Source organism: Lytechinus pictus, chromosome 3, assembly GCF_037042905.1.
Source record: "Lytechinus pictus isolate F3 Inbred chromosome 3, Lp3.0, whole genome shotgun sequence".
Lineage (NCBI taxonomy): Eukaryota > Metazoa > Echinodermata > Echinoidea > Temnopleuroida > Toxopneustidae > Lytechinus > Lytechinus pictus.
In genome coordinates this window covers 15,729,142-15,749,967 of record NC_087247.1, presented here as the reverse complement: position 1 = coordinate 15,749,967, position 20,826 = coordinate 15,729,142, and the positions used below count along the sequence as shown (strand labels likewise).

General features: G+C 34.6%; 1 protein-coding gene across 1 annotated transcript in view; it reads right to left on the bottom strand.

Moving 5' to 3' along the window:
• Positions 1-15,981, bottom strand: part of LOC129255845 (filamin-C-like) — a 42,226-nt gene extending 26,245 nt beyond the window's left edge. Inside the window, exons 1-7 of the mRNA XM_064096506.1 lie at positions 15,731-15,981; positions 14,241-14,338; positions 6,321-6,449; positions 3,263-3,475; positions 2,334-2,496; positions 1,523-1,717; positions 564-701 (exon numbers count right to left, since the gene is read on the bottom strand). Coding sequence (XP_063952576.1) covers positions 564-701; positions 1,523-1,717; positions 2,334-2,496; positions 3,263-3,475; positions 6,321-6,449; positions 14,241-14,338; positions 15,731-15,905 — 1,111 coding nt within the window. The 5' untranslated portion in view covers positions 15,906-15,981. The remainder of the gene's footprint in view (positions 1-563; positions 702-1,522; positions 1,718-2,333; positions 2,497-3,262; positions 3,476-6,320; positions 6,450-14,240; positions 14,339-15,730) is intronic.
• Between the last annotated feature and the right edge of the window lie 4,845 nt (positions 15,982-20,826).

The window sequence follows — 20,826 nt, the reverse complement described above, 5'->3', positions numbered from 1 at the left end:
TCTACTCATAAGGATTCAGTTATAATGCGACATGAAAGAAAAATCTTCTCTCTTTGTTTAGTCTCAGGAAGAGTAGACCTACAAGGGGAAATATTAGGACAGGGTGTGGGTTCTTTTCTCTTTCATTTCATCTTAAAAGATATAGAGCTAAAGAGCAATAGAGTCTCTTGAGCAATTGCAAGGGCCAGTGTTGCAAATTTCACCATTGCCAAGCCCACATGTGTTTCCCCCTGTTGTCTACATCCCTCTAAAAGCTACAGAATAATTTACAATATAGATTATTTGGGGGCTTTGTATATGATATTGCTACTTAAGAGGATTCTACATTAACAGGAAAATGCTTAGATTTGCCAACATATTGGCTGTATATTCATATTTTTATTGCTATCGATTTGAATCTATATGAAAAACTCTCCCCTTTCTTTCTCCACTATTTTGTACAGGTACTACCCGGACTAATCATTAAGTAATCTAACTGACTGCAATGCAGGTATTCATATCACACCCATCACAAAGCCACCCTGACTGGCAGCCATTTTGGTATCCCAGAATGCCTAGCTCACCAGGGCCAATGATCTGCACTTTCAGTTCTGCCTCTCCCGCCTCTTTAGTGTCGACAAAAAAGATGCATTCCTCCTTGACTCTCTGTCCTTTGGGTTGGAGACCACGTCCATATGCAAAGGCTTTACTTGAATTCAGGGCTGCAAAGAGTAATGTGAGAGAAGAAAATGAAAAGTGTTATTCACTCTGAATAGAAAATCAATTATTGTTGCCAATTTGAAGAGCAGTAGCAGAGTACTGTGGACATTATGAAAACTAGCTCTCTTCCACTATGGGTCTTAATAAACTATTTTTCATCATCATTATCAATACAAGAATTATTAAATTGAAGTTGTGGGATGGAATTATACCGATTCCAAGAGGCTTTATATAGTTTAGTTCATTACAGCCTTATTGCATAAATTTAACAACAATACTGTCTCTATTTTATTTATACTACAATTTATAGGTAGTCATATGGGTATGCCATGTTCATATATGATTACATTATTCTAGGTCCATAATTTATATTCTATGTAACTAGCATATGTTATTATATATTATTATCATTACCATTATTATTCAATTATTATTGTAGGCATTGGAATGCACATATGCAAGATACATAGTATTTTTTGTTTCTAATTGAAAAGTGTAACAATCTATAATACACAGTAACTTTGTAAGAATAGAAATAAAACACAACATACAGTATGTTCATTACTTCCACTTGTTCTCTAATAATAAAATTATTTGATATGAATAAATACAAAATTAAAATGTATTTATTTCTACATTCCAGTGAATTTATACTAATAGAAACTATGAACTAAACCAGGAAGGATACATTGCAAAGATCTAGGAGCAGTTTCAAGACCAATCTTCTTGCACATCCTATCGAAGCTTGATATATAAATAAACACCATTTTCATTGGTTATCAACAGACTGAATGTCAAGTGAAAGGTAACGCCTAGAACTCACCATGAGCAATCTTAACATTGAAGACACTTCCGGGGATCTGAGCACCAGCAAACTTGACTTCTACCTTGTAGCTACCCACGGTAGTTGGTGTGTATTCAACGTAATACACACCCTTGCCTTTATCCGTCATTGTAGCTTTCACTTCCTTACCGTCAGGTCCCAAGATCATCACTGTTGGTGTTCCGGCTCCAGCACCTAGAAAAGTAACATCAGGAATCTTCTTTTAAAATACTGATCTGTAAAATAAACTGACTTTGAATTTCATATGACCCTCCTGATCTGACTGTGTATCGCTGGTACAGATGACACATATCAAAAATGTGTAATTTCCCATAATTTCTGAATCCAAACTATCTAATTTCATAGTATTCCTCATAAAACAATGACTTGTTATCTACACTAATAAGTCTTCAAAATACTAGGCTATTTCTTGTTTGTTATGGGGGGGGGGTCAGTTACTGGACAGCAGTGGACCGTTTTATAATTGGAATTGGTTAATTTGACCTCTAAATATCCACAGATTATACTGATGGATAAATTCAAATCACTGTCATTTTTTTATATCTAAGTAAATAAAGAATGAATTTATGAATGAAAAAACAATCAAATAAATGCTAAATGAATGGTTATGAAATCAACAGAATAAAATGAATGAGTAAAATCTTAATACATACATCAACAAATAATAAATAAGATTATAATTCACTATATAAGTAAATCAATGAATAGATGTATAATTCAATTCATAAAGAGAAATTGCAAAAAGCAATGGATAAATAGATACATTGATAATTAAAAAGGTAATGGTTACCAGCAGTGAAGATCTCAAAATATGTCTTCTGGTTGAGGATGACACCGGTTACTTCCAGACCAGGTCCTTTAGCAGAGCACTTACTGGCATCAGATGTGATATTACCAATGTTGACAGTGTAAGGACTCTTAGGTATATCAACTCCTTTGAAGGTGATTGTGATCTAACAAAGAGAATGATATCAATGATCTTTAGACCCGATCCTCTGATTGAGAGTTTGAACTTTGACAGACATTCATCTGATTATGAAAAATTTGAAGGAAAGTTTAAAAAAAAATAAAAGATGAAATATCTCAAGGTGTTTAATTGTAAAAGGAATCACTGAATGAGACACAGTTGGATTGCCGCAGTGGTCTTCTTAACATGATTGACTTCAAGAAAGGGAACAAAATACCAGTCTAAAGAAATGTTTATTTCTCCATTAAAATGGATAGTTTTTCTTTTCTAGTTCTATAATACGCCATCGTCAGTTTGACAATATATACTATGACTACTATGAATATGTGACTAGGGAACCAAGTTTGGCAATTACTGTAAAATCTTATGAGGAATACTTTATGAATTTCAAAAAGGATAAATGCTAATTGTTACTTCAGTGGATAGAGTGTTGGAATCATGATCATGAGGTCCTGAGTTTGAATCCCCACTTGGCCATTTTCTCCACTTGAACCAAGAAAGACTCTCCGAGTAATTTCTGTTGTCTGTAAGGTCAGCCACTATGACTATTAACTTAGACTTAGTAAAAATTTTCCTACGTAATTGGTTATACTAGCTTGGTGTTATGCAGCGAAAAGCTCTCAGCAACTGAGTTCCTACAGGAGTTACTTCAGCAGAAACTTCAACTTCAATGCTGCACTTTATCCTTATGGATATCAATTAAAGGACAGATTTCTCTTTTAATTAGCACATCATTTTTGTGTTTTACTCACCGTGTGTTTTCCATGAATTTTGGCAGTGTATTCTACGGTGTATGTTTGTTTCTTGTCCTTGTTTGCTCTGATGGCGTTTTCTACTTTGTTGCCTTTCGGATCTTTAATGAGCACTTCCACGTTCCCACTGCCTGCACCGAATGTTTCAACGGTGAATTCAGTAGGCTTAGAAATGACATTACCATCCTCAAGACCGGGGCCATAGGCACGCACCTAAAGCAGATTTTTAAAAAAAGAGCCCCCGCAAAAAAGGGGAAAAAATAGACAGAAATAAGTTAGAACCAAATCAGAAAGATTTCCAAAGACAGGTAAAACTACACAGCACACATAGCTATATCTAATTCAGGAAATTACAAATCTAATTGATCATAAAAGAGGAAAAAATGCCCCTACGTAGATAAAGTTATCAATTCATTTTCCTAGAATATTTCTACCTGTGTCGAAATGAATTTAAAGTACAAAGGAATAAAAATTGAAAAAAATGTGTTTTCACATTGTTTTGTGTATCTAAAAATAACGTTTCAATCATCATCATCTTCATCTATTTTCCTATCAAACTCAATATAAAGCTGATTGCGTCAAATATCCCACACTCACTACCCTATAGTGTACTAAAACAACATGAATATTTGCTTACTCTATACTACATTTAAAAAAGACCAAGAATATCACCTATCATCTAGATGATAATTCAATGTTGTATATCTTCAGAAATATGTTATATCTTTTTCTTTAATTTCTTAAAACATTCTGGTCAATTCAAATGTAAATTGTAATGTATGAAAAATCTAAGCCCTAACTCTCTAATTCTACATGTATCTAAGTGTTACACTGCACAATGCAAGAGAGTAAAATATTGACATTATATCATGCTACTCACTCTGTTAAAATCAATCCAATCAAATCCAATCATATCTTACTCTTAGAAACATTAAATTGAATTATATGAGATGGAGTCATATAGTATGAAATTGAGATATTATGTCTATATTGGAATATTTTCTTAATTTTTCATGCCTAGATCAATACACAAGCAACGACACACATACAACACTGATACAATAACAACAGGTGCAGTGCATATAAAACACATACAATGTGTACACGACAATAACATACGTATTTTCCATGTGATGTGAAATTCATTCCCTTCAAATGGAACACATCAAAAGACATTGGCATTTAGGATACCTAGCTAGGTGAATTTTAATTGATACATTGCCCTTTTTTTGGGGGGGGGTTGTTTTAATTTAAGTTTACACTGTATTAGATTTGATTAGACAATTACAGTAGTCATCTTGTATCAACTTGTCTAAATCAATAATTTCTTCAGAAATTTCATACACCATTATTAACCCACTAAAATCATTGACACTTCATGTTTAAAACAATTTGACTTAAAGACAAAATGTTCATATTTGTTATTACATGTAGCGCCATGTATACGTGTGAGTGTGCAAGAAAATATTTATAATCAATTGAATATCTTAGTAGCATATTCACGAGTGATAAATTGATTTTAACTTAAATAATTAATCAATTTTTACTTGTTGATGAGAAGAAGACCAGCAATCATTTGCAAATTAATTTAACGAGTTTTATTTGATTTTACGACCTTAAAATGATTAAAAATTGATTTGAAATTTCTTGAAATGTACCACTCGTCCATCTGCCTGGCCGTCTGTGAAATTGTATGTCAGTATCTGCTCATGTATATGTCAGTTCATCTTCGATTATCATACTACTTCTATCTGTGCATCACTGTCGCTAACAGTATCTTTCTGTCACTTTTTTTTCATCTTATCATTTTGACATTTGTAATGTATCTAAACGTATCTGTTCATCTGCCTACGTTTATATGGATCAGTCCATCAGTTTAGGTCCATTTTTGTGACATACCAGAACTAAAAAACATGTCTCATTTAAAACTAGGCAAATTTCTTCCCAATTATCTCTTCAGCAAAAATGGTGTCCCACAAAGGTTTAGTTATTAAACATCATGGTGTATATCAACTTCAGACCTGACCATTTATTGGAACTTAAGTGAAAAGTTTGATTTCTACTACTACTATGGTAGGAGACCTTCATTTTAGTTACCCAACCTGATGGCCTTACCAGTTTGTTTCTTTCTGTGTCATTCAAAACATTGATATTCATTTATCTGTCTGTGTATATCTGTCAGTCTGTCAATATGTGTTGGTCATCTATTTACACTTGCATAGATGTTACCATTCCATCCTCTGATCCTTGGAAATTAAACACTACAAATATCTTCAGTTTTTCTATTTTTTCTTCCAAATAGGCATTAATCCTCATTACCAGGTCCTTCGGAGAGGACCTTAAGCCGTCGGTCCTCTGGTTGCTTGCTTACAAGCATTCATGCTTTCTTAGCAATCAGGTGAAAAAATCCCCACCAATCACATCAATATCAAAAAACCAAATTGAGCAGAGGGCCTGAAGGCATTAGTTATGTTAATTACAGCCAGCAATCATTCTTACTATCGAATCCTAGAATGATTTATTGATATTCAAATGATCTCTACATCATCAGCTTCAATCCTTGTGCTTGGTTTGAGTCAAAAAGATTCTTTGTAATCCCCATTATCTTAAAATAATTTTATTTGAAATTTTCTGGAAAAAAAAGGTCGATTCAAAATTTCATATCAAAGATGGGTTTTGAATATTCTTCACTTGCCTATCTGTGCATTCATGTCCCAAACAAAAAGAAAATCATTAAATGAATAAGAAAATTTGTTAAAGAAAAAATCCTATTTAGTTTTTCTCAATTTTTTTCTTTCTTTCAAATACTGTATTCCACCACTTTTCATGCCCCCCACCCTCCCCATCAAAGACAGACTTTTAAATCAATGTTTAAGATGATTTCATTATATATCCCTCCAACTCAAGCAAAAGAGTTGATTACATGACAGAATGGAACCTTTTTGACTCGTCATTCCTGTGTGCTGTCAGCTGGTCGCGTCACCATGCTGCTGATATAGCTGAAAAAACGTCACACCTTCATGCGAACAATGAAGGGTTTCTTACATACATTTTGTACCTTCTTGGCATTACTCTTGGGTCTGAGTGGTGCTCCTGGTTTGAGTTTGGCTTTAGGGAAGGCAGATAGGTAGGTCATCATACTAAGATCATCAATAGCAGGGTTGATCATGTCCTCTGGTCTCAACACCTGCACATATGATAGATGAGAAATAAAAAAACAAATCATTAAAGATATTGATGTTTAGTTACGCCCATAGTGTTGAATTCTGTGATAACATGCCTAAAAGAAATTGTAATGTACACAGGAATAAGATTGTGTGCTGGAAGATTTTGGAATCACCAAAATAGAATTTATGCCCTTGCACAGAAAAATGTATGAGACAAGAGTTCAGCATTTTGGTCCTACATTTCAGCCATTTTTTTTTTTTTTTTGGGGGGGGGGCTTTATTTGGAATGTGAGGGCATTTTTCTAAAGAGCAATCATTTACACTTCTTGGGTCAAACTATCTAGTGTGTTGGGGGGGGGGGGTAAATCAGAAATTGATGGAAAAACCGAAATAATATCAGAGCGCTAGTATGCAGTGACTGTCTATCGTGTTTGTGTTGTTTCAAAATTCCAAGAAAATCAACTGAATGCACAAAAATAATTTCCAGTTGAAAATTTGCAATCAACATTTGCAATCAATTAATAGCCTGATTGATACTCATCAAAGTGGTATGTTCTTCATAAATTCTGTGGAAATGCAAATCAATATGGACAAAATTTGTTGGCATAAAACACTGGAATACAGATGGGGAGGCTTGGGGTGCTTGCCCCCCCCAAAAAAAAAAAATTAATAAATAAAAAATCACGACCAAGAAAAAAAAAGAGAAACAGAAAGAGAGAAGAGGGAAATATGTTAATATTTTCTGAATATTTATTATATTAAAATCCGTCACAAAATTTGATTTCTGTAATAAAAATGTTGAAATTTTTGCTTGCTCGCTTATGCACCATACCTAGCCCCCTCAAAATGTTTTGCTCATTATGCCATCTGGCCTAAAATATATTTGGGGACCTACACCATGGACCTTGGTGCCAAGGATATTGTCGTTGGATGCTTTGACAGGAAGTGTATAGATATGGAATAAGAGGAATTTTATATCTAAACCTATTAATGACAATATTCACACACTGATATATGAATGTATGCAAGAGACAGGTTAAGAAGACATACTTTGATCCAAAATAAAGAGGGGGAATGATGATGTCATCCCTGGTGGGTTTCCATAAAAATTGCCCATATCCTATGAAGCAATATATCACAGCATGGATTATATTGGTCTAGACTATCCGTGTTAACAGTTATAAAAAAAATTTGCCTCCGACGAAGATTCTGCTAGGATCGAAAGCTTAGGCCCCTTTTGACTTTCTAAGTTATAAAAAATGACAGTACCTGGGTGAACTTGGGGGGAGGGCAGTGGGGTACATTTTCCGGATGGGGATTTTTTTCTTTCTTCTACTTTTGCTATTTAAAAACTGCCCATGAAGCGAGTTAATAGTAATTTACTGGGGGTGGTTTCACAACTTTTGGTTGATTTTCCTTCCAATTGGAGGGCTAAATTTTCCTCTTGCCACAATGTAATCATGTATATTTTGCAGGATGGGAGAGTACAGTGTACCAGTCTGCAGCCATTACTACATAGGTTATGTTCCAACCGTATTGTACTTGGTGTGTATGTGCTCCCATTAAGGAAAGGCATTCAAGCTATGTCTCATAGCACATCCACGGAGCATAGGTCCATTGGAGGTCAAAAAGATTAAGTTATAATCAAACAGAATGTACACGCTACTTAAACAGATGTAATTTGATTTCCTTTATGGATATAATCCTACAGCCAGCTTTATAAGCTGTCTTGGGATTATTGGTAATGTTCCTTGTCTAGCTGGATTTGTTATTGTCATGGCAATACAACATATCCTCGTCTAGTTGCTTTTGACCTTGCAGTGCAATAGGTGAACGAGGAGGAGGATATAGGAGTATTTCAAGTACTTTAACATATCCGAACATCCCCTACATTAACATGCAGAGGATCCTGTAGGCTTACTTGCTACTAAGACACTAACCAAGATATATGATTGATGCAAGGTTGATATGATCATGTTGCCATGGTAACTTGTCAGGATGATGGCCAACCTGATTTATGTAAGGCCCCAACTTGATAGAAATAGAGTGTGGATATCCTGGTCTGATATGTGTAGGTGATTATCAGATTTCTGGAATGTTGCGCATCACTCTATACCTTCCACACAAATTAACTCCTTTCTTTAGAGATTAATCAATTATAGGGTTGGGGTGGGGTACACTATTGTGCCACTGCCATCCCCCCCTTGAATAGTATGACATCATGTATTTACTGTCGTATTCCTCCTTATTTCACTTTGGCAGACCATAGGGGTAAGGAACTAAATTGGCCATGTGAATATAAAATTTTAATATAGAAATATAATGTAACAATACAGCATTGCCTCTTGACTTTCAAACATTAATAACTTTAAACTGCAACACAGTGAAATGAGAATGTTATATCAGATGAAACATGAAACATTTCAGCCCATAGAGACACATAAAATTTCATAATGTGATATAATTGTCTAATCTTTTTTATATTTGTTACAGATTATGTTCAAATTGAACTGGATAATTCATGAATATATATGGGCCTAATTCTAAACAAAGTTTTCAGGCAAAACCCAAACTGTCCTTACATTATTCATTTACTGGAAAGTTGGATATCATATTAATTTTCATGAACACACATTATTGACTTGCATAGTAGGTTCTGTTATCAACGAAAAATATAATATTGGCACTTCCCAAAACCTGCGAATTTTCAGCTAAAATCAAACAGCTTCCAAAGAAGATATGAAAGCATAAATATTAGACCTACTTGTTTATGTCTTTATGACATTAATAGTAGGTTAATAACATGTAATATTCAATTAACTGTGGTAGGAGTTTACATATCTGATGTGGTATTGATTTAGAAATACAATTTGTGTTTTCTGTGTGTTTTAAATGTAACTCAAATGATAATCTATGAAATATGCTAAGACAAGCATTCATGAAGGCGTATGAATATCAGTAAAGAATGTCCGAAACCAGAGTATGACTGATATTTATTAAATCATTTCATTATCTGAATGAAATGACATGAATCACAACAAAAATAATATAAATTTTCTCCTGAGTCAAACTTCACGCCCTTTACCAAGCTACTTATATTATTGTTTTTTAATTGAATTGAATTGAAGGTTTTATTATCATTTCATCGCAGCCAGTGGCTGAATTGAGAAAGATTTACAAAGTAAAAACATAATATATAAACATAAACAGTGAAATATTTGATGTAAATCATAACTGCAACAACAGTGAAAGTAAACAAATATTTTTTGAAAGAAATGTCCAATAACCAATTAATATTCTAGTAAACTTTGGAGACATGATAAACCAATGCGTATAAACTTACTATTATAGAGTTTTACCTGAAGTTGAATTTGTTGGTATAAAGAATAGTGTTTTAAGAAATAAATTGCAAAAATTTGAATATCGTGTATTGCCATCTCAAACATGAACAAAAATTTCTTTTTACACTAACCCTCACATTCCTAATACCACAATATAGGGTTAAAACATCAGTCTCAAATGTGTATATCATTTTTATGACGAGATATAGTGTGACATCCTGACCAAATCCAAGCTTCTCTGTCTTGTAAATGCATCCACTCAGTGGATACAAGAGTCATGCCAGGCTCACATGGCAGCCATGTTTTTTTTTTCATACTTCAACTTTATGAGACAGAACCTTTTGTCTCACCCGCAGTGAATTATGGTTCTGTAAAGTTTAAAGTATGTGTACCCAAACATACTTCCACACCTACACAGTCCGACCCCAAACGTTCCTAACGCCCACCCCAAAGTTCTTATGTTAGCAACATCATGAAGAGCAAAGTACATTGAGATTTGAGTATACTTCAACTTTCATTATCGGCTGTTCCATTCCTTCCATATCTAATCACTCATACTAAAGTAAACATTTTGTGGCAACTATTCTCATAATTTCTATCTTACAGGGATTTTTTTTCTCTTCCAGCTCGTGTTTTTGAATAACTTTCTGAAGACTACAATAATAACCACACAGCTACAGTAATTGTGCACGAACATCCTAAGGTCTAAGGATCAATTGTCATCAAAACTACATGTAAATGTGCAAGTTATCACTTAGTATCACTTCAATTTAAAGAACTCGTGTGCATGAAAATAAGTATAGTCAAACTTGCTTTTCTGATCTTAAGGATCATCTGTAGACCTATACAATGAATTTATTTGGGGTGTTTTTATGATAGGAATCCAAAAAATCATTTACAATTTCATTTCAACTGACACTTTGACACAGCAATGCCCCTGACTCATCCTGTGACATTTTGTGTGTTTGTAAGTCCATAGGAATTTAGTGCCCATGGATATCCATTTCGCAGAGTGCTCAAGTTTTTTATTTCTTTCGAAGCCCCAAGCTAAGACCGACAAGATTAGAGTTCAGTTTTTGTTTTCTCCCTTAGTAATTCAGCATGTGCTGACAGGAAACTTCATAAAGACCACTTGCCTATCGTCTCTTAAGGCTGGTCTTGATTGATAATTTTTCACTGCTTGGTCATAGCTCTGCATATATAGAGCATACATACCCTTGGAATGAGACTAGCTAACAAACCTTGACAATAAGAGTTCACGTCTAGCAGTGCCCTGGGGATAACACTTCCAATAAAATGGAGGCCAATAAAAAAGGCAAAGGGCGACCTGGCCTTAAGAATCATATTTCATATTTGAATGGGGTGGGAAAGAATGTAAGTGAGTTTGTAGAGCTCAACACAGTAGTTCTCCTATGGTTCTGATCGTGTTTGTTTTCTCATAAAACCCATATTTTATGTCTCGTTTGATAAAGCACACAACTGAATCTTGACAAGATCAGGAGAAACAACCAGTCCTACTCAAATGATTATTATTTCTAAAGTTAGGTCTGCCTTTGTCTACTTTCCATAAGTCAAATAATCATCCAAGTCAGAGCCATATTTCAGACCAGAATAACCACACAATACGTTATTTTGCATCTTCTCAGTTGAATTTTGCCAAGATTGAAGAGATGGTTTCTAGAATTTGACATAGGCAAATTGAATCCATTCCCCCACATTTTATCACTACTACTACTATTGATTTTGCCACAATATCATGCTATGGATGATGTCTTTTGCAAAGAATTTGATGTAAAATACCTGTTATGCAAAATAATTCAAAATGTGCATGACTGTATTTGTTGGAAAGGTATCAGCTAAATCATAGGTGTACAATCTTGATTTTAAAAAACTTTCCAGTCTTCAAAACAATTTTTGAGTGCTTCTAAACATCTTTGCTGCTATAACCACAGACAGCTTTTATTACTAAAAAATTATTTAAGATGAATATATAGGTTTTTGAATATTTAGTGAACCTTTGGAATTCCAGCCCTAGCAAACAGAATAAACAATCATTTGCATGATATATTTTGTGAGGATACAGGGAATTGAATAGAAGCCAGTTCATAGCAAACCAACGTTAAAAATGAACGTAAACCAATAAGATGATGTGACCAAACAAGGCATGAATGCTTGGGAGGAAACAAACTCTGTCTTTTCATTCTCTGTATCTCCAAGGAAATCAGAGAAGCAGATGTTTCATCGTTGCCATGGTGATGCGGGCCTGCATCCTGCCTAGGTGTAAGAGATAATCGGTTTCCTATGAGAACAGATCACACCCACCCATAACAAGGATATCAAATGGTTAAAGGTACAAAAAACAGATCAATTAAAAACAGCAGAATCTTCAATAAAAAAGGCGCTGTTAATATACTTACACAGCCATCATCTAAAACATCCTTTGCAAACCCCATGAATGAATAAAATATGTTGATTAATTCTCTTTTTGTCATTAAAGGGGAATCCAGCCTTGGCCATAAAATGTTGTGTAGGGAAGTAGAAAAATAAATTAAACAGAATGGTGAAAGTGTGAAAGAATCAGACAAGCAATAAGAAAGTTATAGCTGCTTTAAAATTGAGATCACTAATACTATGTAGATTTCAAATTGGCAACTGGGAAAGTTAATTATGACAAGGGGAAAGGACAATTTTCCCATAGGCCATGTACTTTATTATCAGGGATTTGTGGTTTTCTCCTAAGTACCCAAATCCCCTGAAGCAGTTATCTAAATATAACCCAGATAGTATATTGTTTCATGCCCTCATGAAAGAAAAATATAATTTGAAATAAAACTTTTGGGAAAAATGACATTTTAGCCATAACATGTATTGGAGTACATGGAAGAGTAGTCCTTGCCTTACATCACTATGACATCCCATATGCGGCCAATTTGTAGTCTCCATGGGTATAGTGATTACCAATATTTACAACTTTTAAAAATTCACAACTTTCTTGTTGTTTGTCCAATATTTTTCAAACTTTCACCTATCAACTTTTCTGATATTTCTTTTCCTTATAAAAACAAAATTTTATTTGGGTTGGATTCCCCTTTACTATGTTGTATTAAAATTATAATGATTTTTAAGCTTGTCTCAAGTTTCAGTAGCAAAATGAATATTCTTTATATAAAAATTGAGATATTGTGTTGAATTGCTCCCTAGAATCAGCATTAATATTTGACATAGGCAAGTTTATTCAATATCTCTCTTTATTATTTTATGAACAATAAAATCCCACAGCAATGCATATTAGTCGAGCATAGAAATCTCCTATTGATGTTATATACTTTAATTTTAAAACAAGACGTCATCCTTGTCCACATGACTGGCAGATTTTTGTTTTCTTTAATAACTCTTATTTACACATGGTGATCACTTCAGCTAATCATCCAAATTAGCTGATCTTATCTTCCCTGAGCCCTATTAGTATGTCATTATTACCCTTCTCCTATTTCTACTCTCATACACGCAGTACCTGGCAAAAAATGTCAGATCTATTTCTATAAGTCTTTGGCATGACTAGGCTGGGGTTCAAACCCACCACCTTCCAACCATGAAGCAGGCGCTTTACCACTGAGCCACCATGTCAGGTAAGAACCAATATCGATTCTTGTTCCTCTTGATTAAAATAAAATCACTCAATTTTTGCCTTGTCTCACTTTTGGGATCCCCTCCCCCACCAAAAGAAAAATAAAATTTGTTTTTAAAAATTATATTGTTTGTTAACTTTGGTATCAACTGCAGTATGTGAATATGGTTGTTGGAGACATTTATGTTAGATGATATTATCATCCTGTTTGGCTAACACCATTTTTTTTTACAGGAAATGTTGTCGAGAGCTGGCTAATGATCTGTTAAACAATGTAACTGAGACTTGCTTCCTGACTTTTTTTTTCTTAATTCAAATGAAATTTCTAAATTCATTAGAAACTACTATTATCGTTGATTAGAAAAAAAATGGCTAATGGTCAGTTGTTATCATGGAGTCACAGAGCAAAATGTAAAAATCTATCATAGCAATATGAAATCCTCTCCTGCATGTTGAATAGAAGTATTGCCATTCTGACCAATCCAGCTAGACTCCTGCAAATTATGGCTCAAGTGTAATGTTCCTTGTATGAATGACATTGGGCTGTATTATCATTATTGATCCAATCAATCTCAGCTATGGAAAGCAGGCAGCATTTGAATTCTTTATCTAGGAGAACTGATACCTTCATTGACCAGAATGATCATACTAATGAACCATGGACAATGCAGGAATATTTATAATATTTAGATGATATGATTGTTTTTATGGTTTACATAATTGAAATTAATCAATCTGCCACGCTCCTTCGAAAGGCTCCTCTGGGAGAGGTCTTTGGTAATATACTGGGAAAGGATGGAGGGGTTGCATCTTTTAATGAAGATTTTGATGAATAAACCTACCTGAGGTACATCGAGCCAATCTTCAGCCAGTTTCATTGCTTCTGTGGCATTCTTGAGAGCATCCTTCGGTTGCCAATCCTCCCAGTCAGGACAAAGACCTTTAGGAATAAAACAAAACTTTGCTAAGATTCTTCCTCTAAAAAGAGTTCTGTTGAATATTCAGAATATTCAGATAAAAGAAAGCCATACAATTTAAGTGTCAAGAATATTGAACAAATCGTTGCCGATTCCACAAAGTGGCACACGCGACCGTTGAGGCGCGAAATCACTTTTCGAGATAAACGCAATTAAAGATTTTTACATTTTCAATTGCCAGTTGCTATAGGATTGTGAGGTTTAACAGAATAAAGAATGCACATACCACTAGCCAGGTATTTACTCCTTCTTCCCATGTAAAAATTTTATCGAAGGAACATCAAATCTTGACATAGCAGTGATTCAAACACAAGCATGACAAGTGTCGTTTTGTGGAAAATATTACTTCAGCGTGCGTAGAAACCGCGCGCACGTGCGTGCCATTTCGTGGATTATTTTACAACGGATTTTGAGGCTAGTGTCGTTTTTTCACTTTAATTATCTCATTAATTACAGAGAATTTGGTTCAAAAATTTCGGTGAAATGATAGACCATAGCCAAGGCATACTAAAGCTGAAAGATACTTAAAATTGAATACTAAAACAGAAAGATACTCAAAATTTACTTTTCACGTGATTTGGGGACGTTGTGCCACTTCGTGGATTCAGCGACGAAATAAATCATGCTAACATGTTGACTTTCAAATTCTGTAATTCCGACAAGCTTTGTTCAAGTTCCAAACAATTCTGTTAGGCAATATGTTCCAGAAGATTTACAGATTACTGTAAGGGATCTCTCAAATTATATAACCTTTTTCATTTCTCCACGATAAACTAACACCCCATCTATTAGTATTCATCCTGATTTCATCCAACCAGATGATTTCCTTATTGCAAGATACATGTCAGTTGATATCCCACTATAGATGAATGCTGAGGTACAGGTGAGATATAATTGTTTTGGTATGGATCGTTTCAGTGTGAGTGCTCCGAATATCACTTCTGACAAAAATATCCTTGTTAGTTGTTCTCTTCCCACATTATCATCACCTGTATATAGGGGGGATACTGACGTTGGTGCATTTTGAGAATTTGTTGCTGAAGAAAAAAATCACCAAAGCACATGACATATATAATACCAAATTTCTGGTTGACAAAAGAGAGTAAGACATCATCGACTTGCAGCTGGAAGGATTTTAGTTATCACTTCACAAGTCTACCATCTCCTGGGGCCCGTTTCATAAAGCACTTGCAACTGTTGTAACTTTGCCATAATGGCAACTACCATGGTAACAGGGCTCAGCAGCCAATCAGAATCAAGGTTACCATGGTAGTTGCCATAATGGCAAAGTTACAACAGTTGCAAGTCCTTTATGAAACGGGGCCCCTGGACTACAACAGAAAGAAGTGACATACCTGGAGCCACAGCATCAACAAGTGCTCCGATGGCCTGGGCGTTTTTCCAATCCTTGTTGAAGTTGTTGATTGGCTTATCAGGTACCTTGCCATTGATCCATCCAAGCAGCTTCTCCTTGGGTGACTGCTTCTTCTTGTCAGTATCCATATCACCCTCATCATCCCACATCGGCATGGAGATGGAGTAATGCAGGATGAGGAGCCATATCAGACCAAGGATCAGCTTCAGCTTGCCATCAACGATGTCAGTACTGTCTGTTGGGTTCAATCAAAGATAGATGGAAATAGAGAACATGTTCATTCAAAATCAGTAGGGATTTACAAGTGTGTGTTTTTTTTTCAAACAAATAGAATGTTTTATTTTTTTAAGTTTGAACCCCTGTAAAACTGTCCTACCTTTTTCTGTCAAAGGATTTCTACTTTACACTTTGGTGATTTCAAGTTGTTTGGTGATGCCCTTAATGGTTTTTAGTGTTCTAAGATCCCAATTTTTACATCAGTACAGCACAAAACTCAAAATGCAGCTGGTGCTGGAATTAACATCGATTACATAAGCAAATCAGTGCCATTATGTGAATAATTTCTGTAAACTGCCATTAGGTGTTAGAGCTAGGGTAAGCAGTCTGATAAGTGCTTTCAACACCTACAACAAACTTGGCATCACTCATTTTGTTCATTGATAGAAGGAAAATCATCTTCAACATTGCAACATAAAACTAACACCTTGTAAAGGTGAGTAAATTTCTTCTAGAAGGTACTTCAGTCCTTCAGAAAACATACATTGGTCAGAGCATGGGTACCATGGAAGACATTGATGTGTTCATTAGTCTAGTTTGCCATGCGTGACTATGAAATGCGAAGCTCCTGTCAATTGCAACCAAAGCCTTAGAGCATTGATCTGAAAGAGAATCCCGTGGAGATGTTTGTAATTCATTCTTCAAGTGACTGCACTTTTTCATCTAAGGGCACCATATATTAAAGAGGAACATCACCCTGAAATTGGTTTTAATGAAAGTAAAAAAAGAAAAGAAACTTATACCCCTTTCATAAACCCAATAAAACACAATTATGCGGCTAATAGCAGCATAATTTGGTCGTAAAATCAGAGGAGGACAAGAGTTATCCGCATTATTCTGATGCTACTATTATCCGCATAATAGCGGCATCGGGACAAGATTTTGAGTTTATGAACGTATTTCCAAATAATGCGGATAATTGCCATGGTGCGGTCACAAGGTCACCCTTTTCCAACACAACCGCATTGGAGGGGGCGTGTCCAGTTGTCATGACGATTATCCGCCTTTTTCAGGACGGGCGCTCGTAAAAATAATTTATGGAGTTTGTGAACGCAATTTTTATTGAATTATCCGCATTACTCTTAGGCGGCTAATTGGAGGATATGTTTTATTGGGTTTATGAAAGGGGTATTATTGTTGAAGGTTGGGTCCATCCCATCAAAGATTATCAGAGGTATAGGGATTCTTCAAGTTTCTAATATGTGAAGAAACATGTGAGCAACTCCCCATGTGTTATGTGATCTTAAATTCCATAAAATGCCATTTTCACAGAAAATTGGCAGTCCTCTTTGCATTCATTATGTCATCAGTTATATCATTTCAGTCTGTTTTCACAAGTAGAGTATTTTCAGTCATCAAGAGCTATCACAAAATGTGAATAACATTCCCTATGGGGCATTTGCTCACATTATGATGTCACAGATTAAAAATTGTTCCCTTATTATTGCATATAGATTTTCATAAAACTATGTATGACATGATATGGTGGAATATCTACCGGGTATTTTTTTCCTCTTTTCCATGTCTGGTGAGTAATGTGGTTATGGTACCCAGCCCCTTTTGGGCCCTCAAAACTTAGCTGAGCATATCTTCAGTGTATATACAATCGAACGTTTTTCTTTTACTGGATGCAAGATTGAACACTATATGACCATATAGATGAATGCATTATGGATAAAAGAGTAGGTTTTTTTTTTCAGTAGTGCAATTCAGATCATACTGACAATCTAAGACATTTCATCAGAGTGGGATTTTAAGGCTACCTGATTTTACAGGTAACCTTAACGGCAACCCTGCCCCTTTTGGGCCCTCAAAACTTAACTGAGCATACATGTATCTTTAGTGTATATATACAATAGAACGTTTTTCTTTTACTGGAGGCAATAGATGGATGAATGCATTACATATATGGATAAAAGAGTAGGATTTCTTCTTTTTTTAGTTTTACAATTCAGATCAAACTGACAATCTGAGACATTTCATCAGAGTATGCAGTATTTTAAGGCTACCTGATTTTACAAGCATGTAATTCATAGTTCTTAGTACCATATATTGCATGCAAACCAGATATCTGATGGTGGTTACCCTTATTCATTCATGTTCATGTTGAATTTATGCAAAATCACAAACTGTAAATGAGAGTACAATCCTCTATAAAATCAATATCTTGCTTTTCTGCCATGAACTTCCGTGTCAAATAGATAAATGATCAACACGGAAAAGGTAAATAATGCATCATTGTGAAATTGTGTCCCAACCAGGCAACCACCATGAAAGTATGCAATACTAGCAGGATTTAAATTCAAAGGAGATCTTTCAACCAATATGAAAGCAAGTGCCTTCGCTTATACCTCGACCTGCCCTTGCAAAGCTGTTCAAAGACACCATCTATTCATAAATGAAATGATCTGCATTTAGACGCAAGGATTGCTGGCAGAAAGTGGATCATGATTGAATGGCATAATAGAACCTGGTTCCAAAGTGCATGCCTATATTAAAGAAAACTGTATTCAATAGAAATCTTCTTTGAGGTCAAAGCAAAATTACAATCTAAATGGTAATCCATAATAAGCAAGATACAAACACGTTGTTTGTACATGGATTCATCTTCTCAAAGGAAAATTACCTCTCAAGGAAAAGGGTGCGGGGAATCATAACAAAAAAATCATTGAAATTATAATCTGCCTTCAAGGACACATCATAGAGGTTAAAAGGGACAGATCTACCAAAATAAATTAATACAGGTATCCCTAATGCATTCTGTAGGTAAGAAAATTATGATTCGCTCATACATGAAACAGACGAGGCCCTACTATATTTATGTTCATAATAAGGCATATTTTTTCTCCCCTGTATGTTTACAATGTCTTCTCTTTAACATTTTTGCAATGTCATTACTGAATCAAGTTTATTTCATATTACTCAATTTAACCTTGCTTCAATACACACATGCATATTGAAACATACCGTTATAAAAGAGTCACGATTTGTTTTCTACCATAATTTTATAATTTCATAAAACCATTGGATTTTATATCCTTTGTATTATGTTCACAATATAATCCTTGAAACAACTGTTGATTTATTGTCAATGTATTGAAAAAAAATCATTATTTATTGAAAAAAATGTTTATTTTAACATTATACTTGGGACAAAGGAATTTTCAAGGTTATTTTTTAATTCATGATTTCATAAAATTAGTTCCTATATGTTCAAACAGGCAGTAGAATCAGCCACCTGTAGTAGATTGTCATTTTAATAGAGAAATAAGGCCTTATAGTTGGATCTATCCACCTCATATTCAGTAATCTCGGATTAATCTAGATTATCAAGGCAAGGATGTAACTAAGGTCTAGACTTCCCTTTAATCTCTGTATAAAGGGCAATGAAAGTACAGTGCCTGCTAGACTCTTAGGTAGTATCAATTAAGTTCTCATCAAATTATATGTTCAGTTTTTAGTCATCATAAAATTCCAATCATTTTTATGTGTTTTTAGCATTAATAATTCATGTATTCATTTTCATATTTTGCCCAAGTTACAGAAACATCAATATCCTTTGACATTTAGTTTGTTATGTTCGCATTAACTTTTACCTTGTATGCACTGCTTTGTTCGTATTATTCGGCTGGGTCAAGTTTTAATAGCCACAATCAGAATAAAACATATCTTCTTTTTGTTTATATCTCTTTAGATTTATTTCCATTTGCCCTACTCTTATTCAACCTTTCACTTTCTATCCTGTGAGACTTGATTATTGAGATAGATACGCAACCATATTTGAGCTGAGCATATCTAGTGGTGGAAAAATGTAGAGTTTTCTAAATATACTGTCAGAATCCGTCATAAAATTAACTTTTCATATAAAAAATTTCAAAACTTCTGCTCATTTGTTTATTCTTGCTTGTGACTTTTTTATACAAATGTTAGCCAAAACACAAACTTTGACTTCCTTTTATTCTATATTTTGGGGGGAAGCATTGGTCAAATGAACCTGGAACAATGTTAATGCGTAGTCATATTATATTGGATGGCTCGGAAAGGAATAGGCCTACCAAAAATTGAGTCAAGGCCAATATTGCACATGTGCATTATTAGCCTATGGTCCTCTATAGTATATGCATACATGTATATATGTATTTGAATTCTTGAACTTATTTTCCACAGACCACAGCAGTAATATCGACTGAGAGCCCTGACAGGATTCTGATATTAGAATGGTTGCTGTGTTTATGAAAGGAACACAAGAAATGAAGATGGATGGATGGTGTTTACATGTACATGAGTCAGGGGTCTATAACATGACGTGTGCGTCGGCAAGGAAGTCATTTAGATCAAGCACTTCAGTTAATATCTCATTTATGACAACAGCTCACATGTTGTAACCTCAGTTGATCAATGAACATAACACTTGATGATGCCCAAGAAACCATGCAATCAATGCAAATACGATTTTCGACGTAGTAATTATAATGTTTGATCAGTTTAACTGGAACCTTAAAAATATTCAAGAGTGACAGTTGATAGTAAACTCACAAATAACATGAAAAAACCACAATATACTCATTTACAAAATAAATCAAGTATGAAATGGAAGTCAAAAGGTGGTTGTGGAGCCGTAAACAGGAGATGACAAAAATATTTTGAGCTTATTATTGTTTTGCTCTTAATTTGTCTTTTTAAGTCAAAAATTTGTTGTGGCTTTGGTATCACTTCTCACCTCATTAACCAATAACCAGGGCAGGAGTTTAATGTATTTTCTAAATTGCATTACTTGTTCACAGATCAAATTGGGAATAT